Source organism: Styela clava, chromosome 6, assembly GCF_964204865.1.
Source record: "Styela clava chromosome 6, kaStyClav1.hap1.2, whole genome shotgun sequence".
Lineage (NCBI taxonomy): Eukaryota > Metazoa > Chordata > Ascidiacea > Stolidobranchia > Styelidae > Styela > Styela clava.
The window spans coordinates 22,747,016-22,764,451 of record NC_135255.1 but is presented as its reverse complement, the minus strand read 5'-3'; the positions used below and the strand labels follow the sequence as shown (position 1 = coordinate 22,764,451).

The window sequence follows — 17,436 nt, the reverse complement described above, 5'->3', positions numbered from 1 at the left end:
ATGCAGGTTGTAGGACATTTTGGTCGTTAGTACTTTTTAATTCCGATGTGTTTACTAGAGTCATTGCAGGTTGTAAGACATTTTGGTTGTTAGTACTTTTTAATTCCAATGTGTTTACTAAAGTTACTGCAGGGTGTAAGACATTTTGGTTGTTAGTACTTTTTAATTCCAATGTGTTCACTGAAGATATAACAGGCTGTAAGACATTTTGGTTGTTAGTACTTTTTAATTCCAATGTGTTCACTGAAGATATAACAGGCTGTAAGACATTTCGGTCGTTAGTATTTTTTAATTCCAATGTGTTTACTAAAGTTACTGCAGGGTGTAAGACATTTCGGTCGTTAGTATTTTTTAATTCCAATGTGTTCACTGAAGATATAACAGGTTGTAAGACATTTCGGTCGTTAGTATTTTTTAATTCCAATGTGTTTACTAAAGTTACTGCAGGGTGTAAGACATTTCGGTCGTTAGTATTTTTTAATTCCAATGTGTTCACTGAAGATATAACAGGCTGTAAGACATTTTGGTTGTTAGTATTTTTTAATTCCAATGTGTTCACTGAAGATATAACAGGTTGTAAGACATTTCGGTCGTTAGTATTTTTTAATTCCAATGTGTTTACTAAAGTTACTGCAGGCTGTAAGACATTTCGGTTGTTAGTATTCTTTTTTTCCAATGTGTTTACTAAAGTTACTGCAGGGTGTAAGACATTTCGGTCGTTAGTATTTTTTAATTCCAATGTGTTCACTGAAGATATAACAGGTTGTAAGACATTTCGGTCGTTAGTACTTTTTAATTCCAATGTGTTCACTGAAGATATAACAGGCTGTAGGACATTTTGGTTGTTAGTATTTTTTAATTCCAATGTGTTCACTGAAGATATAACAGGCTGTAAGACATTTTGGTTGTTAGTACTTTTTAATTCCAATGTGTTCACTGAAGATATAACAGGCTGTAAGACATTTCGGTCGTTAGTATTCTTTTTTTCCAATGTGTTTACTAAAGTTACTGCAGGGTGTAAGACATTTCGGTCGTTAGTATTTTTTAATTCCAATGTGTTCACTGAAGATATAACAGGTTGTAAGACATTTCGGTCGTTAGTATTTTTTAATTCCAATGTGTTTACTAAAGTTACTGCAGGCTGTAAGACATTTCGGTTGTTAGTATTTTTTAATTTCAATGTGTTCACTGAAGATATAACAGGTTGTAAGACATTTCGGTCGTTAGTACTTTTTAATTCCAATATGTTTACTAGAGTCAATGCAGGTTGTAAGACATTTTGGTTGTTAGTATTTTTTAATTCCAATGTGTTCACTGAAGATATAACAGGCTGTAAGACATTTTGGTCGTTAGTATTTTTTAATTCCAATGTGTTCACTGAAGTTATAACAGGCTGTAAGACATTTCGGTCGTTAGTACTTTTTAATTCCAATGTGTTCACTGGAGTTATAACAGGCTGTAAGACATTTTGGTCGTTAGTACTTTTTAATTCCAATGTGTTTACTAGAGTAAATGCAGGTTGTAAGACATTTTGGTTGTTAGTACTTTTTAATTTGAATGTGTTTACCAAAGTCAATGCAGGTTGTAAGACATTTTGGTCGTTAGAACTTTTTAATTCCAATGTGTTTACTAAAGTCAATGCAGGTTGTAAGTCATTTTGGTCGTTTGAACAATTTTAATTCCAATTTGTTTACAAGACCAATTACAATAAAAAAAAAAGTCGCATACTATTATATAATCTCCCCAAATATTCGATTTGATTCCGAAATCATCAGGTATCCGGAAATGTTTAGCCTTACTTCCCGCATATCCGCCTGCCATGTTCTGAAACGTAGGCCATCTCGCGGGGGGTCGCCTTCATGCGAACAAACAATACAGCCCAGTAAATAATGAGATAATGATGGTGAAATAGCGCAAGAATATGTGCGAAATCACGATAATAATTTTTCCCGATAATAAAATATCCTAATGCGAACCGGCCTGTTAATATTTATACGAAACTATACAAACCTATACTAAGTGACGTCATCCGCTCGCTTCTCATACCTCCTAAGTAAGTAATAGAGTAATCGGGTGCAATGTAAATATTCTGTGTTAATTTGTTTTATATATAGCACAGAAAGTGACGTGGAACATAACACCGCACGGGAATATGAACTGCCTTCAACTGTACACATAAAATTATTGAATGTATAGGATGCCGCGTGATGTCATACGGGCATTTTTTTAATATTTTGTTTCAGATTTCAAACCTCCTATATTATATTAAAAATATCAAAAAGTGAGTAATCGAGTAATAGGGTGCATCGAAAATATTCTATTTTAGTTTGTTTTACATATAGCACGGGAAATGACGTTTAACAAAACACAACACCGGTATATGAACTGCTTTCCACTGCACAAATATAACAAGCGAATATGATGTCGCATGGTATCATACTTGCGTTTTTATTTAATATTTTATGTTTTAGATATAGCACACAAAGTCCCGATAACTTGCCATTGTCAGTCGCAGATTTCGCAAGCGCCTGTCGACATGTTTTTAGAATGTTGTTTTGAATCTGGGTGAAATCGGTGTCGTACAACGATAGGAGAGAATTTACATATTTATCTCGGGGGAGAGGAAAGCCTATAAGACGACTCAATCATATGGCGAATCACGGCCTCTCGTCCTGTTTCCAGTCCATATCGGGTATGGGATTAATTAGCCAGTTATTTGTTTCAAATGCATGGACTTGGTGGTGGGGGAAGTCGTAGCCGACCAGCGGTTATGTAAACCACTCTTCGGCGGCGAAGATTCCGCAATTTTTTTGCACGTAATGATCCCCAACGAGGATTTGTGGTCATTTGTTGTTTACGCAATAATTTAATTTTTTTCGAGTTATTAGTTGCATTTTTCATGGCAACGTTAAAAAAGTAACTGTTGAATAACGTCTGTCGTGAAATGTTCGAATGGCATTTCCCCGTAATTCAATACTGTTAAAAGATGTCAGTCGTTAAATGTTTCGAGTAGCATTACATCTTAACTTCTGTTAATTCTGCGTTACTTTTTTATGCTCTGTATATATATTCTAGACTTCGAGTTTTTTTTTCGAGTTATTAGTTGCATTTTTTAATATGTTATGCTTTTAATGGATGTTGCACATCTGCTTTGGGTCTGTATTATAAAATAGTTCAGGGGTTCTCAAACATTTGGTGTTATGGAGCCCATGCAGAAGTTGACTATTATTAACGGCGCCTCAAAATAAATTTATGAAAATAAAAACACATTGTTTTCCACTGTTCGATGTTCCCGAGTAAATTCAAAGTAATGAAACTTATAGATAATGCCATATCTGATTCACCGCCTCGTTGCCACATTTCGAAGCTGCTGTTGTCAAATTTCATTAATGCTGTTATTGCTTCTTGGTACAGTTACAACATTAGCCAAGTCAGTATTTTAATCAGTGAATGAACTAAGTTCTGAAGCACTTTGCGAAATATATCATAGATAGCCAACAAAAGTGTAATTGTAAAACAAACATCATCCCGATATCAACTAATAGTTGTTTAAAGCTAATAAGTTAACATATTTGAATGTTTTTGCAGATATTACTTTATTGCTAAGCATTTAGTTGCGTCATCAAACCAATTCTAGAAGCAAACATGGACTTCGTCAAAATACTTTTATTCATCTCTCTCATCCGTGGCTCGCTTGCAGGGACAAAGTTACCGGGTAAGATATTTTTAGGACACAATTACTAGATATACAGGAATTTCCAGAAAATTTCGCCCGATTTTATGGTAATAACAATTAAAAATTTTACAATGAGAACTATGTAAATCCTATCCTATCCTATTAATAGACAAAGACAAAAAAATATTTTATTGTTATAACTATAAATTATAGTCCATGTCGGGTAAGATAGGAAAAGATTTACATATTTATTCCGGGGAAAAAAGAAAGTCGATTTGACGGCTTGAACATATGGTGAACTATGTTCTCTTGTCCGGTTACCAGTCTATGTCAGGTATGGGATTAGTTAGCCAGATATCTGTTTTATATGCACGAACTTATCACGTGAAGATATCACGTTTTATTTTTGACAGCTGGAGCCTGCGTTTCCAAGATCGTAGATGGGAAACTCATCCAAGTTGGAGATTGCAAGGTAAAATGAAGATGCTAGTTTTATTAGGTGTTTCCACATTTTGACTTCTAAGAAGGCTTTAGAAAAGCAGCCGCTTATACTTTTATAGTTACTATCTTTAAAAAAACGCGAATCTTCGTTTTTCTGAATTCTCAAAACAATTTTAAATCCGACTCCCGTATGTAACGCAACTAATGAACCTAATACATTCTTGTCGCACGTGCTCTTCACAAATTTTACTTTACGCATCCTAGAAAACTCAAACGTGTCTCTGTGGCATATAACTGTAAACTAATCTGCTGCCAGTGACTCAGCTGAGCAGTTGTCGTGCTTACCTCGCTTGATGGTACTCGAAGTCTTCCTTTTACATTAACGAGCGTCTCTAGATTTCCGAGACATCCTCTAGATATGTTTCTAATATATAAATATATTAGTGTGACTATTTTGTTTCTATATTCATATTTAATTTGAGCTTCCTACTTCATTTATTTTTTCGTGCTGTGTAAGACCCCGTCTAGGGTGTCGCTGCTCGATAATCAGTACTGGTTATTTGGCTTCACCTTCCACCCTGATATTCTTATTGGACACGAAGTGGACATAACGATCGTTTCAAAATTTTGTTTATTGTTATTGCTATTTGTCTCCGTCTCCATTTTTAAAAAATCGCTTTTCTCTTCGAATACTGGACCAATTGCTTTGAAATTTTCAGTGGTTAAAGATAAAACTTTTCTCCAGAAGGCTATTACTTTTTTTTCGCTATGACGTCATCAAAATTATTGCCATTGGGTGGCGCTACGTGTCCATATATTTGAGCATAGCTCTCTTGTTCTTACTATATTCTACATCGTATATTACGTATTTGCAGCATTGGTGAAAAAATAAATTACTAATACACTTATGTGTTATAATCACGTTACTATTTATTTGCTTTTTATATTTATTTCACAGAAAGACGATGGGTCCGGTGAGTTCCACCGTTTCACGTTTGAAAAAAACTTCTGTGGACGTAAACAAATAACAAAATTTTGATTCATAAATTAACAATGATCTACAATTTTCTGAACTAGTTTCAACTGGTTACTGTTTAGCTAAAGAAAACAAAGCTTGGCAAAGTTATTTAAGACGATCTTTGCGATCTGTTACCAGTATTTGGTTTTTATGTGATGTCTCATCATGGCGGGCAAAGTTATTTCAGTTCGCCAACGTAAAAAAAAAAAAATTTGGACATTGTAATATGATTATTGTTTGAAACGCTTCACTCTACACACAACAAAATAAATAACTTTTCTTACAGAAATCGCAAGATTGATCCAAAAGAGTCTTGATGAGAAGAAACAAGCTCAAAGTAATTCTTTTTTGTTTTCTGATTTGATAATTTGACTGTGAAATCTGTCACAACTATCAGAGCATTACGGTGGTTCTCGAACGGCTGGGCGTAGATATTTTTTTGAGGGGACGTGAAGTTAATATAAGAATATTTGTTACATTTGATTTTGCTCGCCTTATTTTTGATATTTCTTTACTGCTTAGAGATTGCACGCATTTTCAGCGTGTTTTTTGAAATAAACATTCTTTCGCCTTGCTATCTGATATTTGTATCTTTTTGTTAGCTAGTTATATCTGAGGTTGACGCTTGACAAATTCTGAGAAAGGGGCGCTGCCTAAAAAGTTTGAAAAACACTACATTAGAAGCAAGTTTGAATGATGTTTGAATCTAGATTCAATTTCCTGTTTTAGGAAAATGTGACGCCACATACAATTCAAAATGTTTCCGAACAGTTGTGTATGCTACAGCCAACGTCACGTTCAACAATGCCGAACCCATTTGCAAATCAATAAATGGAAAACTCGCAAATATTTACGACCTCGCGCATCTCCAGCTGTTGTTCCCTCATCTACGTTTACTGATCCCTGCTGGTCAGGAATGGATTCAAATTTGGACTGGAATGGAGTTTAAGGTCAGTTTGATATGACAGTCAATCAGTAGTTTATTTAATATATGACGAAAAGGTACTCCCGAAGTATGTGAACCAAAATCGCGGACACCGGAACGTAGTATGTGTACCAGGTTAGAGTTAGGCCATTATTTTATTCCAATTTTCCTTATTTTAGTTCTATTACGCTTTCGGTGACTAGTCAAGTGACTCCCGTAGTATTTGTACCTAAAACTATGGCTTAATCCTAACCTGGTACACATACTCCGGTTCCGGTGTCCGCCATCTTGGTTCACATACTTCGGGAGTACCTTTTCGTCATGTATAAAACTGATTGACTGTCTTATCAAACTGACCTTAAACTCCATTCCAGTCCAAATTTGAATCCATTCCTGACCAGCAGGGATCAGTAAACGTAGATGAGGGAACAACAGCTGGAGATGCGCGAGGTCGTAACCTAAACAAAGTGAAATTTGACACAAAGTTTGATTTGATTTTGCAAACTTCACCAGGTCCCAGTTTTATACAAAATAACTGAAGGTGAACAAGTTAAAGATGACCTATGATTTATTACTCGGGAATAAATGCGCAAACAACAAAAGAATTTATTAAATTTTGGATGTTGGCTTGCATACCAAAAATATTGATTAAAAAAGGCCTCTTTGGCGTCATCTCGCGGAATAAAAAGTAAGCCTATGTTTTAAAAGAGTCGTGAGTTTTAGGGCATATATAGTAAACGACTTAAAAAAAATGAAAAATGACTATACAAATGGGTTAAAAAAACATCTTCATAGGCTTAAAAAAGTGGATGAATAGGTAACTAGAACTATAGAAATAATCACAATTTTAATATATTGTGATGTCGTTGCCGAGCTGTCTTGTCGATTCTTTTTTAATTTACAATTGTTTTAGATTTTTTTTCAGTAATTTCCTCTCTAACAAATTCATTAATCGTTACCTAATATACTTCGGGTACAAAACGTTACATTCATGTGTAATTTATTTCCGAGAAAAAAGTATATTTCGCATACATCGGCATAGGTAAAAAACAAGACAGCTATTCTGAAATAAGTAATATTTTCATTTTTTATTTAATATATCAGATTCATTAACGTTTCAGACAACACTTTATTTATTTGTTACAGAACGAGCAGCTATTGCTGTCCAATGGAGAAGCGATCACATTAACAGAGGCGTGGCTTCCGAATTTTCCGAAGAAATATGATTCCGCTGCATCGTACACGAACGTTGCTCTTTATGTCTATCCAGGGATGGATTCAGAAGGAATATTCAATGATCCACCAACAATACCACAGTATGGTGTGATTTGTGAAATATAAAATCAACTCAAAACTTGACAGAACTTGGGTTGGACATTTTCGAGTGGTCTTGTAGTATGTTCACTAAGATGGCGCACAACCTGAACATGGTATGTGTACCAGGTTTGGGTTATCAGGTTGTGTGACATCTTGGTGTACATCCTAAGAAGCGCCCATTTTCGAATACCTCTTCCCTTGGAAAGACATCTCACTTCGGTGTGGAGTAGTAAGCACTCAAATGCTTATATATACTCAAATACGTATACGCCTATGATATGGCTCCAGGGCCACGGACTAAATATACTGTAGCTCTGGATCTGAAGCCTTAGTGATTTCCAACCAGTTCCCCATCCGTGGCTATGGCACAGCAGTCAGAGAGTTAAACTTATTAATAGGGATGGGCATTTTCCAATACCTGATGATTTCAGAATCGAATCTTTTTTTCAAATCGAATTTGGAACACTTAGGGGTTGGCAACCTACTATAATCCGGTCCGCGACGCTTCGCTAAATTATAGTAACAAAACATTCGTTTTGACGAATATATTCTTTAGACTAAATCATATTATTACCTAACAATTATATAATTCACAATTACTCGTTTAATGAGCATATAATTTAATTATAATGAAGCAAGTGGCAACAAAACGCAGAAAAATTGATGCTAAGTGCAAAGGGTTCAATGGCGCTGAAAATATTCAAATTGATTTTTATGAGATGCAATGGAGAAATAGATTTAAATTCTATTCGAGAAATGTATCACTGCTTGATTTTTATTATAAAAAGTACCATCCGTTCGGTTTTTCAATATTCTAAAAATATGTGCGGCCCGCCAATGACTTGCAACCTAATTTTGTCCCGCAAGCGACAAAAGGTTGCCGACCCCTGACTTAGGGGTTATGGAATTTGATGTCATTTTTTATTGTAATGTGTCGTCTTAACACATGAATTACAGAAAACATAGAATCCGCCACTCATACAGTTTGCTAAGCGTCCACACACAATAGAACATGTTTTATTAATAAATCACTGGGACGAAAAAAAATGGCGCTCCTGTAGTATGTGAACCAAGATGGCGGACACCGGAACATAGTATGTGTACCAGGTTAGAGTAAGGGTAAAATTTTATTCCAATTTTCCTTATTTTAGTTCTATTACGAGTTCGGGGACCATCCAAGTGATTCTCGTGGTATTTGAACCTGAAATTATGGCCAAACCTTAACCCGGTACACATACTACGTTCCGGCGTTCATCATCTTGGTTCACATATTTGGCTCACTACTATCTTGGTAACAAAAAAACACATGTCAGGATGCAAATTGAAAATATGACTTTAGTAAAAAAAATTTGGGAATTTTCACCTCGGCCTATGGCGGACAGAAAAAAAAAAGATGGCGGCAATTAGAAAGTTTTGTATGAACCGATGCGATTAATTTACTATTTGATTCGAAATGCCCAGCCCTAGACAGAAACTCGTTAATAGATTTGATGTTATAAATGACAATAACCGAATTATTGCTTGCTTACATTATTTACTTTACTATTATGAACCGTGTAATCCACGTTTCAAATTGATGTTTATTGCAATGTTGATGAGAAGAAAAATAAAATTCATAGCTTTTTCGTCCCGTGTGATTTGTGTATATAATGATCATTGATTTCGTCATATATGGATTTCGGGGCTCCCGAAGTATGTGCACCAAGATGGCGCACAACCTAAACGTAGTATTGAACCAGGTTAGGGTTTAGGAAGTGCGCCAATACTTCGACAGCGCCGGATTTTCTTTGTTATTGCCATGAACCTCTTTTGCGTCATTCGCATTGATACCTAAATTCTGACCCCCTTTGCAACATTATTTTGCTCAATTCTTGATCGGTATACTGAATAATCGGACGTTTCCTTGTTGTCAATAGTTATTTCTCCTAATAAGCTATCCAGGATAGACGAAAATAGGACGCTTCTATACCTGGTTAACTTCTACAGCAAAATAATCCTGCAGAAAGATTGTTTAATTATTGTTAGATATTAGTGAGAGATTTTATCTGTACTAGTTTAGGGAAAAAGGCACGAGTAAGCGTCATATTACGTCATTATACAGAAATTTTGTGTCAATAATACAGCCGCTAGATGTCACAATTGGCCCAAGGTTCATATACCTTTGGCGCAAAGAATATTCTAGAATCATACCATATTGGGTGAAAGTAAGAAAAGCACTCAATGTCGCTCGCCCTCACTTTACAAGTTTATCTTTTAATATTCCAGTGGAGAACTTTCCCGTCACAATGTCAATCCTTATGTATCCTCTTTGAAAATGATTCATTGACAAAATACATTGCCAGATCGTCTAACAAAGCATTTCTTAAACTGTTGTAAATTAGACTCCAAGAGTGGATTGCTTCGTTTTTGAGATTAAATAAATCCAAAGTAAAAACAAGAAAGTATTAAATATAAGGCAATAATTAGACTTGGTGTTGGATACTACTCCGCCAGAAACTGAACAGCCAAAGCCAGATATCAAAATGAAAACTTGCTGATTTCGTTTTTTTCTTCAATAAACGAGTGCCACGAGTTATGCTACAAAGTCAAAAAGTGCATAAAAGGGTAATATACACTGGTGTATAACTATATGGAGAAAAAGCGCGAAGACTGTGAAATGTCGCCCTTACGATACAACTTTGTAAGTTTCTTTTTCGATTTTTCCTGTGCAAATTTGCCATCTACATAGTCAAGCATTATGTATCTGGAATGAAAAAGTCATTAGCAATACATTGTCAGATTGTCTAAAACAGGGCTGTGCAACATTTAATTTAGGAAGGCCAGATACGGATAACTTGTTGAAAGAGCGGACCGCACCTTTATTTAATATATGCTTTGTAGTTGCAGGCGAAAAAAATTTGGATATTGATCTTATGGCATGCCTTGTACGCTTCGCGCAACCTATCTGTCAATCTGAAGCAAGTCAAGCAATCTGAAATATTGTTAGGCGTTCGAGGGCCGCATTTGAAGTGCTCTGGGGCCGCATGCAGCCCGCGGGCCGCATGTTTGACACCCCTGTGTTAGGGCATTGTAACGTCACGGGCTCAGATGATAAATTGGGCTTTGCAAGGCAAAGGGTTTGGAATTACAGATTAAACTAAATTAAACCATTACAAATTGGTACTCCTCCGCGGGCCGCACATTTTTTTTTCTCGTGGGCCGCATTTAACCCACGGGCCACAGGTTGGATACCCCTGGTTTACCCCATTTTTTTTGGCTAACAACCTTTTTTTGGACGAATTATATAAAAATTATTAAAAAGGAGAAAACAACAAGAGCAATTAATCAAAATATTGTTTCCTACTTGCGACTCTGTTTCCTGTATAAGGTAATGAAAACAGCTCGAGTACTTTATATAAATAAACAGCTTCGCAATTCAAATTTGGAAATCTTCCGAAATCTATTATTGTATTTTCACCTTACGCAAAAACAAACATTTTTTGTCACTTAAATTCAATGATTAGTTGTCAAATTTGGAAATCTTCTGAAATATAATATGTTTCCTCGAAAGACAAGTCGATGTAACAGCTAGCAAAAGTTTTCGAAGGCCTATGATAGCAAGTACCTGAACTATTAAATGAATTGGATTAATTGTTACATGAAAAAAAAATTGCAATTCAAATGTTTTAAAGTCTTACAAAAACATACCGATCTTAGCACGAGAGCACATCTAAAAGTTGCCAAAAAAGCATGAATTTTCGTATAGGTCTATTGTACCAAGTACATGCGCTTTTAATATGTTAAATTCTTCGTTGCATAAAAACAAACACTTTTTTGCCAACAAAATTTGGTGATTACTTGTCAAATTCGGAAACCTTTCAAAATATAGGATGTTTCCTGAGACTACAAGCCCGCGTAAAGGTTAGCAATAAAAGCAAAGATTATCGAAGGCCAATGATAGCAAGTATCTGAACTGATAAATTAATTGGATTGCTTGGTACATGGAAACAAAACAATTTTGCAATCCAAATATTACGAAGATTTGCGAAAATATGACGATCTTGGCTCGAACGCCCATCTAAAAGTTGCCAAAGAAATCAAAACTAATAGTATAGGCCCATTGTAGCAATTATATTCATTATGTAATATGTTGAATTTTTCTGCTACATAAAAACAAACTAGCGATGTTAAATTCCTAGTTGCAAAAAACAAACAAAAACCTTTTGCCAATAAAATTTGGTGACTACTTCGAAATCTTTCGAAAATACATGTTTCCTGAAACGAGAAGCCAAATTAAGAGTTAGCAATAACAACCTAATATGTTAAATTAATTGGATTGCTCGCTCCCTAAAAAAAACAACACTTTTGCAATTCAAATATTCCGAGTCTTCAAAGATTACATATTCAAACACATTGCGGCAAGTACAAGCGCAATGTGAAATGTTAAATTGTTCTTCACATAAAAACAGACAATATTTTCGAACAGAACTAGTTCTACTTTTCAAATTTGGAAATCTTCCGAAAATCGAAAATATATTTATTGCCTTTCCTAAAACGGAAGGCTCGTATCTAATTTGATAATGAAATCAAGGACAATCGTGAGCCTGTGAGAGCATCCAAAATATAAAATGATTTGAAGTACCCCCTACATGAAATCAAACGCTATTTGAGGATTTCAAATTTGGATATTACGTTTGAAATCAAATTGAATTTGGAAATCGTTGGCATCATGTGCTTCCGGTTTGAATTGTAATAACAGCCATTTAATGAGCTCGAGTAATTTGGCTTGTTTCGATAAAAATTGCAAAATTAACAAGATTGTAATTTTGCGACAAATTTGTTTTGTTATTTGGACAAATTAGGAAATAGTCGGAAAATTGTTATTGTCACCGATACGTGTTGTGAATAAAGATTTCTAGACGTTACTGAAATAACACAATTTAGTGCATTACAATCATCCACTGATAGATATGTAACGTTTTATAACAGTGTTTCCCAACCTTTTATGGCTTGTAGGTCGTGGCCCCCTTCCGGCTTTTGGCACTTATATCTCCCATTGTTACTAATCGATTTAATCGGTAAGTATGTTGATAGGTATTTGTCTGTCTGTTTGTTTGGCTGTTTGTTTGTCTATCCGTCTGTTAGATGCACGCGATATCTCACGAAAGCGAGATTGAATCTGCTCCAGATTTTGCATGTGCACTCATCATATCTCGGACCAGAAGCCTATTGATTTTGGAGGAATTATGTCGTATAATTAGCGAGTTATTAATTAATTAGTGATGGGACAGAATGTGTCACTATGGAGTAAGAGCGCTGTTTTGGGGATCCCCTAAATTTCGATCGATAAGTCTTCGGTCTCCGACCGATATTCTCGTCTATCATTTTGGTAATATTTATAGTGTTATTTTGATTGTTAGATTTCAAATCCCATTTGTTCAGACAGTTGCTCAACAAAGTAAAAACACACTATGGAAATAACCTTACCAAGCAATGAAACTGGTTAGAACGAGGAATTTTCATGTAAAAAGTAAAAATAAAATTAGTTTAGCGCCTAGGATTTTAGCAAAGGCGATTGGTGATACAGAAAACCAGTTCTGGTTATCAAGCAGCGACATCCCAAAGAAATCTGAACTAATAGTAAAATTCAAATCAAAAGCAAAATCAATGAAAAAGAAAGGAAGCGAGCTTTTCGGCAAGGCCCTCGATTTTATTGACCTCAAATTGAAAAGCTTTGGTAATATTCAGAAAGATAATCATTGGTAATCATTGAATTTCATCCCAAAAATATGGCGTCGTTTTAAAAAAAAAAAATTGAGGAATTCGCCTCGTCCTCGGCGGAAAAAATGAGGAAAAATGGAACGATTGGAAATTCCTATCTGTACCGATAATTTACTATTCGATTCGAAATGCCAATCCATATTCACGATATGATTAAGTCGTCTTATCCCCTCTCTCCCTCGTGATAAATATGAAAATCATTTTTTAAGAAAAAGCCCATGAATAGCCTAAGTCAAGAAAGGGTTAGCATAAAAGGATGTGATAAAAAGGTTAAACATAACGCAGCAACGCGAATTCGTAAAAATCAGCGTTTTTTGTCGCAGAAAAATGTTTTGCAAAAAAACCGGTTTATTCTAGGAAACGAACCATGCGATTGACCTCAGTAATAGGTTTCGTGGCCGAAGCAGCACGCCTAAATATTAGTTTTGAGTTTCGTGATTGCAATACCAAGGGCAAAGTTTCATTGAGTAAGGCATGCAGGAAATCTATTATATCACATCAGGAATATAGTTGTTTTTTTAGTTACCTTTAGGTAAAACTTAATATTTGAAATAGGACATAGTAAAAAAATTATTATTATTTTAGCAATTCGTAGTTTTGTTATTAAATAATGTTTAAAAAAGAATCTAAATTTTGTATTTAGTTGCAAGAAAATTCACAACTCTCTCCAAGAGGAGGGGGTTAAGGGTTGCGCAAAATGCTTTGGCGGGCTGCATGGGAACCGTAGTTTGCCCAATCCCGTTCTAAAATGTCGTTTTCTGCACCCCGAAAGCAAAAGTTCTGGTGCATATAATAATATGAAAACGCATTAATGCTTGGGTAGCGTGGTGATTCAGTTGTTATTAATTTAGCAGGGCAACTTTGCTCAGAGTTGAGTCTCTTTTACTTCTGAGTGAGTGCCCGTAACTTTGCTCAGAGATGAGTCTCTTTTACTTCTGAGTGAGTGCGCGCAACTTTGCTCGAGATGATTCTCTTTTACTTCTGAGTGAGTGCCCGTAACTTTGTTCAGGGATAAGTCTCCATTACTTCTGAGTGAGTGCGCGTAACTTTGTTCAAAGATGAATCTTCTTCACTTCTGAGTGAGTGCCCGTAATTTCACCTCTGAGTGAATCACCATAATTTTTCCCAGAGATAAGTCTTTTTTATTTTTGTGTGAGTGCTCATCTTCTTTACCTTTAAGTGATTAAAGGTAACTTTGCTCAGAGATGAGTCCGTTTTAGTTTGGAGTAGTGCTCGTAATTATTTTCAGAGATGAGGTCCCTTTACCTCTGAGTGAGAGCGCACAATTCACCACCATAAATTTATTTAGTTTAGTTCTTGACACTCTTAACTTCACTCCGAGATGACTGTTCTATATTTCTGACTAATTGTTCGTGATTTTGCTTTGTAAAAATCCTTGTAAAAACTTTTTTTAAAGCGGTTTAAATTATAAATTTACAAATATGTTCATACATAAATCTTCGTTTATTAGTAATTATGTTTCCCTGTTCATGAAAATTTCACCAAATATATTGGAATGAAGCAATATCGGGCAAAATGGTTGTCTATTATAATTCAATAGAATCGTATTCTGTAATTCTGCGCGTTTAAAGAACATTTTTATATATGGCGATTATTCAGACTTTTCTCTCCGAACAAGGCATGTACGAATATCCACGATAGGTAACGCGCTATACTATTTCTAGCAAGGGCCGGAATCTTCCCAATTCAGCGTTACTAAATATAGGGTGTCCATAAAGTCTCAACATTTTTTAAAACTGCTAAGTGATTTTATCGATATCATATATTGTTTTGCACCTCACAGATGTATTAAATGAAGTAAAAATACTTAACAATTTAAGATTATTCATTGCTACTACAATTAAAATATAACTAAAGTAACACAAATGAAATTTGAACAAATTTTCCACTTACCATGGCAATTTTATTAGGTTTGTTGGCCACATCGAAATGTTCCTAGGGCCCAGCAGTGGGCCATGGCTCACTGTTTGAGAACCGGTGATCTAGGGTTAATTCGGGTTAGGTTATTTTCCGGTATCGTTATCGGCTAAATGTAAACCGATATTTCTAATATTCTGACCTGTTTTCAGTTATTTATCAACCAAACTAGCTCAACTAATTTGACTATTTTCGCTGCCAAATTTTTTCAGTGACATTTTTAATATTACAAGGTAAATATAGAGAAATAATTCGTGATTTTTTTAATGTGTAAAATACACTCCAGGTCACAGCTCATGTATCAGTTTGATAGGAAATGTAGGCTAAACATTTATTTATTTTACTGCACATGGTGGCCCAGTGATGCGCAATGCATTTGAATCATGATTTAACGCATCTGGATCACAAACATCAATTTTTTATTATCTGAAATGTCTTTTTTTCAAGCCGAAATATCGGAATATCGGCTTCTCGAAATATCGGCGTATCAGAATATCGGTATCGGCTCTTTGAAAAATATGTGTGTAGCGGTATCGTCGTATTTTAGTTGGTATCGGTATCGGCAAGAAAAGTGGTATCAGTACATCTCTCAGACAGTGTAGAAGCGGCTCTCAGACGCTTTGGCCTAGATATATGAGCGTCGTATCAGACTGTCGGTGTCTCAGGTGCGAAATTTCGTGTTCAGAAAATCTCACAAGTAATTAATTCGAGGTAGGCGATGACGAGTAGGAAATTGCAAATTGATATTCCTCAATTAATAAAAGATTTTACAATTTACATATAAATGACTTCAGGGGGGTGTGTGAAAAAAAGCATTTTTCTGTATTATACATAGAAATTTTAGGTTGCTTGAAATGCTTTTTAAACCATCAAGACTCATAGTAACTCATGTTTTCGGCCTCCGTCAGACCCGCTGTCTGCTATGGTTCAACTTGGCAATTAGAAATTTTATAACTACCCCCCCCCCCCCTTCTTTTGAAAACTTTTTGGCAACGCCCCCTAGTGACTCCTTGTACAGAGCCTTGTTCAGGGTGAAAACGAAAAAACGCGTCATAAAAATACCGGAATTTTTGAATTTTGTTCATGTTAAATATTTTGCAGATATATGTCGGTATATTCAAAACAATGCGTGTTCAATTTTTAATTTTTGTTTACTTTATTTCAGCTTGGATATTAGGTCATAATTTGACAAAAGCCGTCGGTTTAAGCAAAATTCACATAAATTTATATTCCACAAAATTTTTATCATTTCAATTGCAAAAAAAACAAATTATTCATTCAAATCTAAAAAGAATTTAAAATTCCAATAATGTGATTCCAATAATTCCGATCCTTTCAAAATAATAGCATGTAATGTTAGTGAAAACGCGCCCTAAATATGCCAAAAAATTTGAATTTCGTTCATTTCATTTTTTGTAGTTTGTTGTAGAAATATTCTTCCATTCACTTATTTTTTTATTTTCATAAATTCTTCATTATTCGTGAGATTTCAAAGGCAAATTTCAACTTTTTCAGCAAGTGAACTCAATAACTCATGTATTTTTCGAATGTGATAAAACTGATTTTTAGATGATTTTGAAATTTTTTTTTAAAATTAAATTTTTTTGTGTCATGCCTACGCGTTAGCTTCAGAAAAATCTAGCTTTTTTTCATTTTCAGCATTTCGAAATATGTTACGATTCTTGTATTACGTCACATTGGGTGAGGAAAGTGAATCGAATTGTTCGATCATAGGAAATAATCGAACTTCCGTATTTTTGCGAACGACCAGCAATTGAGCCTTTTTGTCGCCGAAATTTTCTGCAAAATTATATTTTTCTGTGAAAATGTCATTATTTGCCGTCAAATTGGCGCGTTATGCGCCACGGGAGCATTGCACGGGACCGCATTTGCGTAAATGGATGACGTAGAAAGGTGCAATGTGCCGCGTTGGAGATTATTACTAATAAAGAAATTGAAAATTGAATTAAATTTTCGTTCAGAAGGCATTTAAATCGCAAAAATTTCCTGGCAATTTCCGATGAGCCATGGAAATTATTTCTGAAAGTTATTCTAGTACAGTGGTCAGCAACCATAGGCCGGTTTTTGCCGTATACTTTTCAGGTTAAATACTTTGAAATATTTTTGCAGCGTTGACGGCAATTTTTATCATTCATTGTACCGGTCCGTAAGACAACGTTAACTGTCCATTTGAATACTTAAACATTTTCGTTACATCAGATGCAATTCTATCGGGCGTTATATGAAAAATAGAATTGATTGCCTGTTTTTTTTTATTCTGTGACAATTTTGTGTGAAGTGAAAGCGTCTGGTTACGGCGAAACAAGCTGAAGGTTGTAATAAATTAGCAGCGCGAGAGAT

At 35.1% G+C, this 17,436-nt stretch overlaps 1 protein-coding gene across 1 annotated transcript; it reads left to right on the top strand.

Annotated features, from left to right (window-relative positions):
* Nucleotides 1–2,427: 2,427 nt before the first annotated feature.
* Nucleotides 2,428–9,002, top strand: LOC120331329 (uncharacterized). The gene is made up of 7 exons (XM_039398404.2): nt 2,428–2,692; nt 3,589–3,715; nt 4,090–4,148; nt 5,076–5,091; nt 5,422–5,472; nt 5,865–6,085; nt 7,207–9,002. The coding sequence occupies exons 2-7, from the start codon at nt 3,646–3,648 to the stop codon at nt 7,399–7,401; spliced, it is 612 nt and encodes a 203-aa protein (XP_039254338.2). The 5' UTR covers nt 2,428–2,692; nt 3,589–3,645; the 3' UTR covers nt 7,402–9,002.
* Nucleotides 9,003–17,436: the final 8,434 nt, after the last annotated feature.